The sequence below is a fragment of the Artemia sp. Qi Xiang Cuo genome, chromosome 13 (genome assembly GCF_049724085.1).
Source record: "Artemia sp. Qi Xiang Cuo chromosome 13, ASM4972408v1, whole genome shotgun sequence".
Taxonomy (NCBI): domain Eukaryota; kingdom Metazoa; phylum Arthropoda; class Branchiopoda; order Anostraca; family Artemiidae; genus Artemia; species Artemia sp. Qi Xiang Cuo.
In genome coordinates, this window is record NC_142806.1 from 54306853 (window position 1) to 54323994 (window position 17142).

The 17142-nt window shown below is 34.9% G+C and overlaps 1 protein-coding gene and 1 pseudogene across 1 annotated transcript in view; both read left to right on the top strand.

The window, feature by feature from the left end:
* The window catches only part of LOC148945433 (uncharacterized), a 52863-nt gene that overhangs the window by 3924 nt on the left and 31797 nt on the right, over positions 1 to 17142 (top strand). Inside the window, exons 2-3 of the mRNA XM_089099041.1 lie at positions 13358 to 13988; positions 15558 to 15659. Coding sequence (XP_088955167.1) covers positions 13398 to 13988; positions 15558 to 15659 — 693 coding nt within the window. The 5' untranslated portion in view covers positions 13358 to 13397. The remainder of the gene's footprint in view (positions 1 to 13357; positions 13989 to 15557; positions 15660 to 17142) is intronic.
* On the top strand, positions 6089 to 7471 carry LOC148945434 (uncharacterized; annotated as a pseudogene).

The following is a 17142-nucleotide window of genomic DNA, read 5'->3' on the forward strand; positions in this document are numbered from 1 at the left end:
TAGGAATAGATCTTGATTTTGAACCATCTAAAGCTAAAGTTATGTTGTTCACATCTAAGAGGAATATTAGATCTTCCCAACTTACTCTATTTGGAGAGGAACTGCTTGTTACCAATTGTCATAAAGTCCTTGGAATACACATTGATGATAAACTTCAGTTTAGTCAACATGTCAAATATCTAAAAGAATCCTGTGCAAAGCAACTGAATTTGATGAAGATGCTTTTGTGTGGGAAGCATGGTGTCAACATAGTTACAGCAAGACAATTTTATATCAAATACATAAGACCTAAAATTGATTATGGGAGTTCGATATACAGCATTGCCCCAGAATCTACTCTCAGAAAACTTGATACAATACAGAATACAGCTCTAAGATTAGCATTTGGAGCTCACCAGAGTACCCCAATTCCTTTTCTCCTGGGCGAGTCTGGAGTGGAGAAACTCAACACAATACGAGAGAAAATACTTATGGTTTGTATGAACAATCTATGGAAAGTAGACTTTGATCACCCAGTTGACAAATTGATAATTAAACCTGGTGTGACCACCACTAGAAATCACCATACAAAATGGAAACATCTAAATGATTTTGAAAAATTCGAAGAACTAATAACTGAGGAAGGTATAGAAGTACCTATTACCCAAATGCTATGTTATGAAAAACCACCAAAAATTCCCCCCTGGGATTGGGTTCAGATTGAGTGTCAGATTGATTACATGGAAAAAAATGGAAAATAAACCCCCTAATAATGAGATATGAATTCCTCTCAGTTTTGAATAGCAAGTATCAAGAATATGTTAAAATATATACAGACAGTTCAAAAATAATTGGTTTAGGAGTGGGTTGTTCAGCAGTGGCTCCAGAATTTAATACAGTGATAACAAAGTCACTAAGTAAAGAATCAACTATATTTGAGGCAGAAATAAAAGCAATTGAAAGTGCACTAGAGTGGGTATTGAGGAAAACTAGTGAAAGTGATGAAAACCAATCTAAGTTCCTCATATGCAGTGACTCAAAATCTGCCCTCCAGTCCCTAAAGAATTTTCCAAATAAACCAAATGATGAGGTCCATAAGAGTTATAGTTCAATTCTGAAGATTGTTGAGAAAGGAATAGTGATAAAATTTTGTGGTGTCCAGTCCATGTGGGGGTGGCAGGTAATGAAAAAGCAGACAAATATGCCAAACTGACAGCCCAAAATATGACCCTTACACCCCCTACAGAAACATACAAACAGATTAGAGAGATGGTTAGAAAGATTTACCAAAAACATTTTGAGGAAATGAGGGATAATAGTAGTAATATAGCTCTTACCCAGAAAAAGACGCCTGGCTTTGATATGAAAAATTATAGTAGATTAAAAAGAAAATATGGTTGCTTAATGTTCCGTTTTCGGTCAACCCATGTAGGTATTAAGCATAGGTTGTTTATCATAGGCAAACTGATAGTCCTCAGTGTGATGATTGTAGTGAGATAGAAAGTATTTTCCATTATGTTGTTGAATGTAAGGAATATGAAAATCTGAGGAAAGAAATGATGAATTTGTGCAAAGAGGAAAACTTAGGAGAATTTTCAGTAGGACTTGCATTAGGAATTTTGATTGATGATGATTTTTTTGAAGTATAGGATGACAGACCTGTTTATTAAGTTTATACAGGAAAGTGGTAGAGAAAAAGATTTTATCTGATGTTGATAGTAATGTAATTGCTGTATTGTCAGTGTTGAAAAATGGATTGATTTTGTATGTGTAATAGGTTTGACTGATGTTTTTAGCAATGATATATGTCCGTGTTTAAAAAAAAAAAAAAAAAAAAAAAAAAAAAAAAAAAAAAAAACTGCTATAAAGGAAGATTGTCTGTTCTTTTTTTGATTGAAGCTGAGGTGTATTAATTATTGCTGCATTGAAAGTATTTGCAGCTAATGGTGTTGTGCTGAGAAGGAAGGAAATTAGTCATATTGAAAGAAGTCTCAACTGACATTGCTGTCAAGAGGAGACTCAAATCTCTCAGATCAGATTGGGGGAATTAAAGATTAAAGTTATTTACTGATTGTGAATTTGAGACAGTTTAAAGTTATCCAATTCAATCACCACAGAATTGAAAAGGACAGACTAGAGCTGTAGTGTGGAAGGAGATACAATATTGTCAATTTGGAAAGATTTGAAGAATATTTGTTGCAAGAACAGGAAAGTGGACAATAATGGAGCCATCAGGGGCTCCAGTCAAAATCCCCTATGGCTACCTAAATATGCAAGGACTAACAACAATGCCTGTAGTAAACCAGTATGGGCAAATGTTTATACCAATCCAATCTAATAGCTCTAATAACATGTGCTTACCCAGTGTATCATTCTATGTACGAACGGTACCCACGCAAAATAGATATAGTCCACTAGTTGATCAGGAGTATCCACTCTTACCAAGTAGCAGAGAATCATATAATGAACAGGAAATAGACATGTTCGATTGTGCTAACCCCTATATTGCAGAAGGTGTGAAGACTGAAATAGACAAATCAGCTACAAAAAGAAGAGCTACAGATGTGGAGTGTCAACGACCTTAAACGAAAAAGTATAATTCAGTGAAAAATGGTGGACTCTCATCCCAGGTTCCAAAAGATGGAAGGAAAGAGATAAATATGGAGCCAAAACAGAGACAGTGGGTGTCAGCAAAATTAAATATCAATAAAGAATTTGAAGTCCCAAAAGAAGAGCTTTTCAAGGTCGGAATGGTCATTGAAGTAAAGGAGGAATTAAATTTAGATTCCCAGAAGATTTCAGACTCTCAAAATGCATAAAAGAACTATTAAAAGAAAACAAGTTTGAGTTCAAAGTTTTTGCTGAAAGAAGGAAAATGTTTATTTTTGTGAAAACTGAAGTAGCAGCTGAGAAAATTTAGAAGCAAAGTCAAATATGTGGCTTGGCAATAGAGGCCAATAGAAAAGGTGAGACAGTAAGAGGGGTAACAAAGGGAGTACCCCTTGAACTTTCAGAGGATGATATTTTAGATAGTTTAGATAGCCCAATTACAGTAATTGGGGCCAAAAGGCAAAAAAGATTTAATAGAGAGACTAGAAAAAAGGAAAACAGTCTTGCAATATTGCTAACATTTAAAAATAATTTCCTTCCTCCAATTTTCTGGATGGGGGGGGGGAGGAGACGGATTTTACATGAATATAAGTGACAATTAGTACAATGTCATAAGTGCCAAAGATATGGACATGTAAAGAAATATGGCCCAGCAAAAGAAGAAATTTGCCTATGATGTGCTGGCAAGCATGCGTCTGGACTATATCAAATGAAGAACAACAATCTACAAAATAAAACATCTTTATATAAATGCATCAATTGCTACGGTAACCACCCATCAACTTCAACGCAATGTAGTGTCAGACAAAGGAATAAAGATATTCTAAAAGTTGCTGAAAGACATCAAATGAGTTTTAGAAGAGCTGAAATAGTTTATAGGTCATATGCTGAAGTGACTAACAAACAGGCATATAAAGAACAAGCAAAAATCAATGTGTCTCTTATAAAGAAATTGGTTGGATGCAGCAAAGAGTAGTGAGTAGTACTATAAACAAGATTATGATTTGTCTAGTGTCATCACCAGAAATTTTAAACATAGAGAACTTGCCTATCAGAGAAAAAGTAGATAAATTCTGTAGTTTTATTGAAGGTTTGGGAATCATGCAAATGAATAGCAGCCTTATTTTGAATCAGTGTGTAAATAAATGACTGTTAAATCATACATAAAAATTATGTCTTGGAATGCAAGATCATTAGTTAAGGTGAATAAGGATTTAGTACTAGACTATTGCATTAAGAATAATATTGACGTGTTTTGCATTCAAGAGACTTATTTGAAACCATAAATAAATCCATCATTCAGAGATTATAATATAGTGAGATTAGATAAATGGAATAAAGAGAGAGGAGGAGTGATTATTGGTATTAATAAAGAAATCAACTATATACCAATTTATTTGTCAATACAGGAGGATTATCAAATAGAGGTTGTTGGATGCAAAATACATCTTGAAAACAAAGTAAAGCTGAATATATTCAATATTTATATCCCAGACGGTAATTTACTTTTAAGTGATCGAGGTCTAGAAAAAATTATAGAACAGTGCCTGGAAGGGAGAAACTAATGATTATAGGTGATTTAAATGCACATAATGGTCTTTGGTGTGGATGTGGAAGTGATAATAGAAATGGGAGAACAATCTTTGAATTTTTAATGAAAAACTCAGATATTTGCATGTTTACTCCAAAGGGTTTACCAACTAGAATCAATGGCAGAACAGGAAGATCAGTGACCATAGACTTGGCCATAGGATCAGCTTCATTGGCGCCAAAAGTATCCATAACAAGTGACAATGAATCTGCCCTATATAGTGATCATTTTCCCATTATGGTAGAGATTTCTCAAGATAATAGTATGCAAAAATCATGAAGAAACTAGCAAAGTGAATTTAAAGAAGATTAACTGGGAAAATTTTAAGAATAAATTACAAGAAACAGACGTTCAGTCACAAGTGAACGGTTGTGAAGATGTCGATGGAAAGATAGATGTGTTTTAAAACTCACTCTTAGAAATAGCACAAGATCTGGCTCCAAAAAGTAAATGAGGTTCTATTCACCGCAAACTGAGTGTTTGGTGGAACAATGAATGTACAGTAGCAAAGAAACAGCTAATAGAGGCAAGAAGAAGGTACAATCAGCTTCCAAACTTTGAAAATTTTTTAATGTGTCAAAGAAGATATGCAGTCTTTAGGTGCCAAACAGTGGAAGCAAAAAAATTTTGTATCAAGATTTTGTGGAGAAGTTGGATTTTAGATAGCCTGCAAGTAGAGTGTAAAAAACAGTGAAAAAATTTATTACAGGGAAGACAGATGATAATGGTAACCCACCCTTGATTGTTAATGGAGAGGAGTTAGTCGAAGAACAATAAAAAGCGAATAAAGCAGTAGATTTTGTAGAGTCATTTATTGGAAGACCAGACGATTTTAAGGATGATGAAAAACTTACATTTGCTAAGGTAATAAGACTCTCTAATATAGAAAATGATATGGATTATAACAGATATTTTACGTTAGAGGAGTTAAAAAATGTGATTCGAAAGTTACCATTAACAGCACCAGGTTTAGACATGATCTACCCACAGTATATCAAACATTTAAGTAACAGATGGATAAAAACACTGTTAGAAATTACTAACAAAGCCTGGGAAGACAAAAAATTTCCAAAAATGTGGAAGGATGGGGTAGTTACTATGATTCCTAAACAAGTCAAAGATAATTCAAAAGTTAGAAAACTTAAGGATGATTACTCTACTACCTGTGTTAGGAAAAGTTTATGAAAGAATGGTTAAGGAGAGACTTACATTGAAAGTGGAAAAACAAACACTTTGAAAGATGTTCAATGTAGGTTTAGAAAGAACAGATCTACTTTAGAAGTGTTACAAGTGTTTGTAGATTATGCAGTTTATTGTTTGGAAAATAGGAAAATCTATTTAGCAGTTTTCTTTGATGTGAGTAGTGCTTTTGATAGTGTGGTTCATCGACATATACTAGAAGGAGTGATTGCAGCAAAGGTTAGAGAACGTTTACTAAGCTTTTCTTATGATTATTTATGTGAACGAGAAGTGACAGTAAAAGGGGGTAAAGCATATTCGGAAAGAAAGGTACTGAGAAAACGTGGCGTACCACAAGGCTCCTCATTGGGGCAAGATCATTACAATATAAGTGAATTTGATATACCACTGGATACAGGAGAGGATAGAGCTGGGATTTTCGCCGATGATAATGGAATGTGGATAGTTTATGATATTATTGAGGAGGAAACGTTTAAAATTAATGGAAACGTGGGCCATGGAAAATTGTGTGCAGTTTTCGGTCGAGAAAACCAAAGCAATGGTAATCACGCGAACAAAAAAGTACTCTGCTCTTTGTCTTTTCTAAATGGGGAACAAATTGAAACCGTGAATGAATTTAAATGGCTTGGAATTACCATTGATAGAAAGCTGACGTTTAAAGCTCATATAAGACAGTTAAAGGAAAAATGTGCCAAAAGATTAAATATTATGAAAATGTTAGGTGGAGCAAATTTTGGCCCAAAGCCCGACTTTTTGATGGAATTTTATATTAAATATATAAGAGCGAAATTGGAATATGGAGGAATAATATATATGGCAGCGTCTAAGTCGTTGTTAGAGGAACTGGAAACTATTCAATACAGTGCTTTAAGGCCAGCTTTTGGAGCAAGAAAGACAACTCCACTGAGCTTTCTTGAATCAGAAAGTGAGATTGAGAAGCTAGGTAGCAGGAGAGACATAGCAACATTAAAGTTCTTACGGAAGACATTGATAGCGGACCAGTCGAATCCAATTAAATCAAGAATGCTAAAAGAGGGAAGGGTGCACTGTTCATGGAAAAAACTATTTGGTATTGTGAGGGCAAAGGAAATAATGGAAGAGTTTCAAGTGGATTGTCAGTGGACATCAATGTTGAGAGTGTCCAATATGTTCATAACCCCTCAGTGGGAATCCATCTCATACCAGTGCAATACTGAATTTGAAAAGTGGGATTATCTAGATTATGATCAATAGTTCAAGACGACAAAAGAAATGCAATATCTTGACACTGTGGACATCTTCACAGATGCATCCAAAGTGGATAATAGAGTGGGGGCTGCTTTTTTAGTTCCCTCCAAGAATATAGTTAAATTGATTAAATTAAGTGATATAACTACACTTTTTTCAAGCAGACGTAGTTGCAATAGCCAAAGCAGTGAGATATATAATAGATTTAAGACCCACAGGCGAAAAATACATAATCTGTTTGGATTCAAAAAGTGGTTTGGAGGCAATCAAGAATATTTATCTAGCAAATAAAGTAGCTCCCAAAGTGATCTTTTGCCATAAAGAATTACAGAAACTACTGAAAAAGGGAGTGACCATCACATTGGATTGGGTACCAGGACATGCAAACATTAGTGGATATGTAATGGCTGACACTGCAGCAAAACAAGCATCCATAGAAGACGGGCAAACATTTATAAGTATCACACCCAGGAGGGTTAATCAAATTGGAGAAGTGATAAAGAAATTGCAAATAAAAACATTCGAGGACAGCCGTGCGTTCTCAACAAATATGTTAGTTATACAAAAGAAGGAAAGGCAATTTGAAAAGAAAATATATGGACCGCTAAGTAAATCTGAAGCCAGGGTGATATTCAGACTAAGGTCAGGTCACGCAGGAATTCAGAAATATAGAGCCCGTTTTTATAATGAAGATCCGAGATGTGCATTTTGTGGAAATGAGGAAACGGTAGAACATCTGTTGAATGTGCGGGAACAGAAGACAGGAGGAAGGATATTAGACAGTTTATTAGAGAAAAAAAAATTCGACAGAGTAGTGACATACTAAGTGGAGCCTGTGTTGCAAGATGCATGTGTTGCATGTGAGCTTGTTTTCCGCCCCGTGTGCTTGTTTTAGCCGTCAGGGGTGGGCTGCATTTTGGAGTTTGCGTGGGGGTAGCGGGGCGGGAACATGGGCTTTTTTGAAAAAATGGGCTTATTTTGACTGAAAGTTTGGAACCAGACAAAAATTCCAAAATCACGGAGGCTCAGCCGTGGCTACGCACCAAAAAGACAAGAGCCCTCCTTTAGCGCGTGGATCGCTTTCTATTCTGAAACACTTCCCCATTAAGCGGCGTTCACAAGCGTGTCTAGCTAGAATCCCAGGTCTAGACACGTGTCTAGCCAGAATCCAATGTCTAGGCAACGACCGTTCACATGTAAAATTCGGTGCTTAGCTAAAACTACAAATTTAGTTTCAAATTGTTATTTCTAGCCAATCAACAGAGCTTATGCGGGCAAAACTTTCAAAATTATAATCCCTATTTTTACTGTCACAAGCTAATGGATGAAATAAGCAAAACAATTGCCTTAGTGTGCTTCATTATTATTTCTGGTGTTGCACATTTGCCTAAAATGAAAAAAAACAATTAATGAGAAACCGAAAATAAAATTTCAGTTTACAAATGTAAACAATAATGGTGAAAATAGTGGATTTTGGCACATTCTAATTGGCTGTAATTGAAAATCCTAGACATTGAGTTCTAGAATCTACAACTAAATGTCTAGCCAAGCGCCGAATTTTACTTGTGAACGGTCGTTGCCTAGACATTGGATTCTGGCTAGACATACGATTCTAGCTAGACACGCTTGTGAACGCCGCTTTAGGAATTTATTTCTGCATGGCTGAGCTGGCTCTGCGTTAGGAGTCTTACAAGGAATTTTATTGCTGCTGAGATTAAGGCAAGACTTGAGTTTTATGCTGATCTATCCTTTTTTGATATATTTGAAAGATCTGGCCCAACCTTTTTGTGGCCTAGGCTTAGTCTAGAATTGGGGCTGTTGCGATAAAATCATGTTAAGAAAACAATTTATACAGTAAACTTTTACCAAATCATATTATTGACTTACAAATAAAGTAAACATACCACTTGATGCCTTTTTTTATGCTCTTTCCAAGTATAATAATGATTTTTGTTGGAAATGAATTTTACCCCCACCCGTATTTATACCAATTCAGGGTATATATTTGCACATTAGGGGGTGGGAGTAATTTTTATTTCTGATGTAAATGAGAGGTAAGATAAAACTTCCCCCCCAACTCCGTAATGTGCAAATATATACCCTGAATCGGTATGTATGGGGGTGGGGGCTGAAATTCATTTCCGACAAAGACGATTATTATATTCGTAAAGAGCATAAAAAAGGCATCAAGTGGTATATTCACTTTATTCGTAAGTCAATAATATGATTTGGTAAAAATTTATCATTTATACTTTGTAATATGCAGATTTCCCTACTTTTAATGGTATATACCTAGAGAAGCAAACATGTTAAAAAAACAATTTATACTTGATAATTAATATACAGGAATAATTGTTGCTGATATCTTGCTTGTAGCCCTGCTATACATTAGCCCCAGGTCCTCCCCCTTAATTTGCAAATACATGGCTGAAATTCATCCTTTATACCAGTAAATTTAATCAACTGTGACAAAACAAAACCCGAAAAACAAGTTACCGATGGGTGGCAGAATGCATTATAAGTATATAATTTGGGTTATATATTTGCACATTAGGGGAAGGAGTTAGGGATAAAGTATAGCTGGGATACATGCAATATGTGTTATCTACAATTATTCTGCATATTATGAATTTTTTTCTTAACATGTTTCCTTCTCTACATGTCCTTCTCTAGACTGTTGTAATTAACACTTTTTTAACTGCAAGCTTATTACAATTCCCCCCCCCCCCCCGTCAAAAAGTGCAGATATACATGGGTACCCATAGGCTGTAGTATAGGGGGGGGGGGTTAACTGGCCTAACTGGCACTTCCAGTGCTGTATAATTAAAATCTCAAGACAAAATATCATAGGCAGCACAATAGTGCGGCCTAAGTTAAGAGCAATGTGGGCACAATATATTGTTTTGTTTTTTAGACCAGGGCACTTCTTATAGAAAGAAATGTCTTAGGAATATTTCAAAAACAGCTTATGGAGGGCAACCAGCTCCCCCTTCCCTACGTCAATCACTTCCCCAAACATATCCAATCAACATTTTGAATTAGCCATTTTGTTCAGCATAGTTTAAAGGTCCATAAATTATGACTTTGAGAATGCCCCCCCCCCACAACCCTCAGAGCAATAGTCCAAAGAGAATATAACAACATCCTCAGTAATCAAATATAAAAAATATTTAGGCAGACGTTGAACTAAATCAAAACAAACTATGAGCATGTGGACTTTCAAAAAGGTGACAAAGCAATATCTCAAGAACAACTTATTTTAATATGTTAGATATTTAAGAATACATTGTGGAGGATTTTGAACTATCCACAAGGCACTATGTGTGTAATTTTAGTGCTGCAAATGCAATTACTGTAACTAATGATGCTAAAAATACTAAGGGGAGGGCGCTCCCCCCTTGTCCTCCCGTATGGTCGCCCATGCAAATATATAGTCTGAATTATTTATTGTAAAATTCTAGACAAGCTATTTTTTGCTATCTTGGGAAAGGGTTAGGTTACAAAAATGAAGCTTTCTGGGATGGGTTTACAGACTAAAGTATGTCCTGGAAAGATATTTTGAAATAGCCAATACATCTCTACTCCTTTCCCCAATAGAGGGCACTGACCTTTGATGACCTTCAAAACCTTTGTTTTATAAAAGTTAAACCATGCATAATAGATCTTCTGCTTTCAAAAAGTACAAATAAAGTGTTTTCAGCTTTACAACTTTGCTCGATCCAAATTTGGGAAGTTTCAAAGATCTGGAAATGCATTTCCTAAATTTAGGAAAAAACCTTTAATATGGCTTAAAATTCTACTCTAATAACAGGAATTGCATTTTCAAACTAAAACCAGAGAAAAAGAAACTCAAAATTAAGATATAATGTTGTTTTTTCAAATTTCGAAGACTTAGAAATCAGAAGGGGGTTAACATAGTAGAATGGCAATACCTTCCCAGAGTATGTTTTTGGTCCTGGATTCATCACTGAAAATTTTGTTTCCCTAACCTAACTTCCAAGATATCAAAAAGTACCTTGTCTAGAATAGTGGTTCAGAGGTGGTCTGTGGACTCCCTTCGAACCTTGAGTTTATGATGTCCGAAACATATAAATAGTTTAATGTAAGCCCCCTTACAAGGGAGACATATCAACATGTAATTAAGTTGATAAATGATGGAAATTCACCGTTACGTATTATTTTTCCCTTAAATACTCGTTGGCTCTCTCGGTACAATGCCTTGGTTTATATACATGAGCAGTACTTGGAGCTCACCACACACTTCAGTCTAGCCAAAGAGAAAGAACGTTGCTATACTGGCCAGAGTGCTACACGCTATGTATCAAGATCAGCAAAAGAGAATTTTCATTGTGTTCTTGAAGCCATTGCTATCCAAATTTCAAAGGGTCAACTTGCTGTTTCACACGCTGACCAATTTTGTCTTTTTGAACAGCTGCAGGGTTTCATACTAAGTCTCCTGCATAGGATACTCTGCTCATCTGCATTGTCTTTGATGGTTAATTTGGACTTCGAAATCAATTATTTGCCGCCAGATCAAGTTAATTACGGACACGAGTTCCTGATTGAACTGGCCAAATCTAAACTTTCAGACACACAGAAAAGTAAAATCAAAATACGGTGTTTTGTGTTCCTGAAAACTGCGGCTAAAGTGGTGCTTAAACAAATGCATCCTGCTCTGGATTTGCTCCTAAAGCTGAAATTTTTATCCCCTGTGATTTGCTTGTCTCAGTTTTGATCCCAATTTGGAGACTTGCCATTGAGAACTGTTGCTACCACTGATCTCAGTACCTTGGAGAATGAGTGGAGGAAACTGTTAGACGTTAATTGGTCATTTGTGTGTGGAGGAACAATCCCCAAAGGCTCCTCTCAGTTCTGGATAGCTGTCCTACCTTATCTTGATGCTTCTTTTTTATCAATACTTTCTCTTCATGAGTTAGCCAAGTGGGTATTGACCCTGTTGAGTTTGCCAATTTTTACTTATTGTTTATAGTTTGCCAATTCGCAATGTGATAGTGGAACGGTCCTTTACTAGGATGAATGTCATTAAGAGCAAGCTCCGAAACCATATGCTTTTGCCCATGTTGAACTCAATACTTGTGTTCAGGCAGTGGTTGTCAGCATGGGGCTCTTGTTGCTCAATGTTTGAGCCTACAAAGCGTATGCAGATTTTCAATAGTGATTTTTATAAGACTTGTGAAGTTGAAGAAACTGGCCAACAACTGATCTAGTTGTTAGATCCTTATGGATCTAAGTGCTGTTCTTTTTTGTTTTGTTTTTATCTGTATGAATTATTTCATCTTGGGATTACAAAGGCTTTTGTATTAACCCCTTTCTCACGTTTTTTTGTTGAGGCCTTACTTTAATCATAAAGTTATCTTTAAATATTTTGTATTGCAACTGTACCAAATAATATGTACCAAAATTTTCTTTGCGATAATAAACCAAAGATATTGTATGTCTTCGACTTGTGGTTGTTACTAGAGTATTCATAGGAATAAGTAATATTAAAATCTAAAAGTTAATAAAAAGAGTTCACAGCTGTTTAACTATTATGACGCATAAAGCTGCAGCTAAAAACAGTTGAATTTTGGCGGATCACATAAGTTGTTGTTCTTCCGTGAAAGTGGAGCAGGATGAACGAAGGGTAAGCAAGCAAGGTAAAAGTAGAATTTGATTTGGGGCAAAACTTTTTTCTGACTTTAGCACGAAAGAACTATTTTAGCACTATTTCATCATGTGTAGCACTGTAGCATGTGCTTCAATTTGTAAAACTTTCATATAATCATAATACAATTTTTTAATTTTGTCATGGACGAAATGATGAGGATTTTGAAAAAGGTTAAGAAATTAACAAAAAATTTGGACTGCATTTTTCCGTATTTGTTTTATGCGAAGTTCGATTTAACCAGGACCACCTTTTTGCCGTGTTTGTTTCGAAATATTGGTGCTAAGTTTGAAATATCCGGACAAAAAACTGATCTAGAACTAATCTGACTAAACTTATCAGGCCATGCGCAAGTTGCAGCGCAAGCCGCAACACGTGCAAAATTTTTTTTAACTTTAGCACCGAAAATTTGGACAATTTTAGAACTTTATAAACTGACCATGATGGCAGTCTTGGTTTTCAAAGGCTCGGGCGTATTTTGGCTTGTTTTTCAAAGGCTCGGGCGTATTTTGGCTTGTTTTTCAAAGGCTCGGGCTTGTTTTTTGTTGCTGATGGACTTCAGTTGATATGCATTATCTTTCGTTGTTTTTAAGAGGATTTTAGTTGAACTCAAGTTCAACCCGAGTCCTCATGAAAACAGCCTCTAGATTTGGAAAAATGTTTTGACACTCAATTTGAGGCAATAATCCACAATTCAAATTTCACAATGTCACATTGGTTTGTTGATCAAAATTAACTACAAATCTTGTTTGAAATGAAATCCATTGGATTTCATCAGCTACGCCCCAGGGTTTAATACAAAAACTGATGTGTATAATGTTGATATAAAAATCCTTGCAAATTAGGCTATGAAAGCATAGCCTATTGTTCAACATTCATAGAGACAAAATTATTAGCCTATCAAGCTAGGTATTTTTATAAATTGAAATAGAATGTTAAAGCTTTGAAAGAAGAATAAATGCACTGAGTTGCTCTTTAATTTCTAATTGTAGAGTACTTTCTTAATGTCACCTTTAGTACCTATGCCCTAGACCTATAATGCTGGTGATTTGGAATATTTATTTGTATATTTTGATCTATTTCAGCAAGTTTGTGCCATTCAATGATTTAGTCACTATTTTTGAAATGGAGCAAAAACAATTTTGTTTAAAGTGGGACAACTACCTGGATGTATTTCATGGAGCTTTGTTACCTCTATTAAACAGTGAACATTTCACAGATGTCACCCTATCATGTGACAGTCAAAGCATCAAATGTCATAGACTTGTTCTTTCATCTTGTAGTTCATACTTTGAAACACTGCTTCTAGAGATTTCACACCCCCATCCTATTATTATTCTAAAGGATGTGAAATATCATGAACTGCTAGCTTTGGTGAATTATATGTATACAGGTGAAGTGACTGTTCCGCAAGCTCAAACTAGTTCAATAATAAAAGTGGCTGAAATGCTTAAAGTTAAAGGTCTTGCTTATTCCAACAAGACAGTTAACCAGATACAGAAGCCTAGCTATCTTTCTCAAAGTACTCAAATGACAAAACCTGCTGTAAAGAGAAACAGAGTTGATACAACCTTTCAAGACAACTTCTTGGCTGAAGATTCTTCCAGAAATCTAGAACCCCCTGTAGGAGATACCTCAAATAATAAGTTGGTAAACTATCCTGCTGAAACTAGTTCCTCTGTTTATCAAACAGACATTTCTGCATGCAAACCACAGGTAAGTTTATTTTATTGAATTTCACTTTGTTCAAAGTCAAGTGACTAAAGGATGGATATGTTTCTAATTTTATTTCAATTTCAGGAAGAAACTAACCTAGGTTGAAGTCTATAAGTAATGTGATGTTTCTTTAATACCTTGACACTAGAATCTCCATCCCCTTCTGAAAAATATCTTTGGCTAGAAATTTGTTAACTTAACAGTTAAAAAGTACAAAATACAAAGTCTGATTTTGCTATTAAAATTTTGTTCTTTGATCAGACATTCCTTTTCCCCACATTTTGGTTTTGTTTAGTTCAAAGTGCCAATAGGCTTCCACTCTACTCCTCAATCTCTGACAGAACTGCTTCAACTTAATTTTTTTCTTCACCCCTAACAGACAGTGATAGAGGAGTTTAATAATATTTAAATTAAAGTCCTTAGACTACTTATTTGAATATAATGAACCTCTATATATTGAGAAATGATCTGAGATGTAAAATGTGGGGTTAGGGTCCTCACACATTGGGTTTGAGTGAAGAAAATTCTTTCAATTTTTTTTTCATCACAAAATAAACTAATTGTTAATGGAAATAGGCATTGCCAAACATCTTTATACACGATCTGTTTAAACATTTTGAGGAAAACAAACAAATCAAGAACACTTTTTCAAAACAAATCCAATGTAAAACAAGCTCCCTTCTTAGGCTTCTGATCTTTAAATTGAGCAAGCCTTGATAAGTTTGCAATGTTAACTCCATTAGAGACTGTTTTCAGTTCACAAGTTTACTGTGTGCTATAGTTCACAGTTGTGGCCTTTTTCCAGTCCTGTCAGAAATCTACCAAAAGATCTCTCTGCCACATAGGTTAAAATTTTAAGGAAACTCTGTTCAGGTCACTGTTTCCACTTGTTTATTTAAGAAGTGAAAAGGGCCTTGAATGTTTTTGTTTGCAAAGGCCCCCTGACCATGTGTAACTTTTTTTGTCCTTTTTTATATTTTTGAAAGCATTCTAATTTTACACCCTTGGACATGCTAAGAGAAGAATTAGGCTAAATTATCTATGCATTTCTTTGTGGGAGATGTGTCCTGGAAAATTTGCTCTAGTATAGACAGTCACATCAAGTATTTCCCTGGAATAACTATCTTCATCCACAGTAATCAATTTAAAAAAGATATTCATATTATATATTTTGTAGCCTAATAAAACAACTGAGCTATAAGAATGTGTATGTATTCTTCTGAACAGGATCAAGTATGGTCTATAGAAAGTAACCTCAATTGTGTCATAATGTTGGATAAATTCATCTATCAGTCTGCAAACTATCCACTTTGGATGGAATATTAAATTTGGTCTAGGATGGATGATCTATCAAAAAGGGAAATGACACCATTTTTATACATTTCTGAAAAAAATTTCTGACTATTTTGTGTCAGCTTTGCCTCTGAATCAGATTATCTGTGCTTTACTCCAATTCGCCATGGCTCTCAAGTTTTTCATCACAGTCCACCAAGTTGATTTTAATTCAAAATCAACAATGATGCTATCCTTTAATAACATTCATTTTTATTTGGATTGTTTTTTTTTCAGCTAGTCAAAGATGAAATTGCTGTAGGTATTGACAAAGGGTGGGACAATAGGTCTAGTCAGTTTGAAGTTGATGGAGAATATTTTGATGATGGCAGTGAAAAAGTAAGCATTTGTTTTCTTTAATTGCTTTTTAGCTTTTTAGTGCTGCCTTAGTAAAGGGAAAAGTTGGCTTTATGCAGTTTTTTCCAGTCCAATTTATTTGTAACTAGTTGTAGAAACTTTGGAATTGCCTCATTTGATTGGGAATTGAAATTAAAATTAACTAGCTACTTCTTGTGGATGCAGCTGCTACTGTTTGTGACTTCAACTCCTTTGCATCTTCTTTCAACTGAAACTTCTTGTGATTATGACTACTTTCATCTGCACCTGCTACTACTTTCCATTGCAACAATGACTAATTGTAACTTTTACTACTTGCAGCTGCAGCTTCTTATGACTTTTGCGATTTAAGTCTCTGCCACTATTTACGACTTTGACTAATTTTAACTGTGGCTGCAATTACTTGCAGCTGCAACTGTTACTGATTTGATTAAGACAGCAGCTACTAATGACTGTGATTGAAACTGATTTTGACCAAGGCTGTGACGACTCATGACTGTGAGTGATGTTATGTGCAACTGAGGCTATTGTTATTTCTACTGCTATTAGTGCACCCAAATATACTGAATAAGTCAAAGGAGTTTAAGTGAATCCTGGCTGTCAAAGTGTTGCAGATGCAATTACTCAGGAATAGAATAGAGCTTGAAGTTGAAATTTTCAGGGAAAGTTTAGTGGGATGGATATACAGCTAAATTAAAAGAAATTGTGACACAATCAAATTGTCAAAAGGGTGTGTGTGCAATATCCTGGGAACAGCTAAGGGTATTACGTTAGGACTTATGGAGCATGATGTTGGGGAGGGCAAAATAAATCAAACAACACTTTTTGCATTTTGGTAAGGGTAATTATTATCCAAGTAAGCACAGTAATTTGAATTTTTTTCAGGGGATAATAAGGAAGATATTAAACTAAGTCAAATAGACTATATGTATCCAGGTTGTTAAAAGAGCATGTGTGCAATATCTCAGAAATAGTTAAGGGTATTAAGTTGAAGCTTTATGGGCATGTTGAAGAGGATAATCAATTAAATAAAAAAACACTGTGGGAATCTTTTTTTGTTGTGGATTTTCATGAAAAAGTAAAACACCTAACTCTAGGTTATTCATCAAATACTTTGTGCTAATGAACTGCAAGTAAGGAACAAATCATGACAATAGTTTTAAGCGGATTGGCACTCCCAATATTATTATTGTAAATTTTGTATTTCTTTTTGTTTTCTATGCATGGTGTTGCTGTTGTCTTTGTACAAGTGAATACTGTTCGTTCATTTTTCTCTCAGCTTAAAACATGAAGTCTATAGACTAGGCTACTTGATTATTCTTATTTTTATTAATATTTGAAATATTAATATTGATGATAATATTTATTAATGTTCTTATATATATTTCTTATCAGTCTTTTTTTAATTCTTATTTTGAACCTCTTATTTTTAAAGCTAATAGGCTTATTCAAACCTTTGTGTAAGTGTGTTGGGCTCTTCAACTTG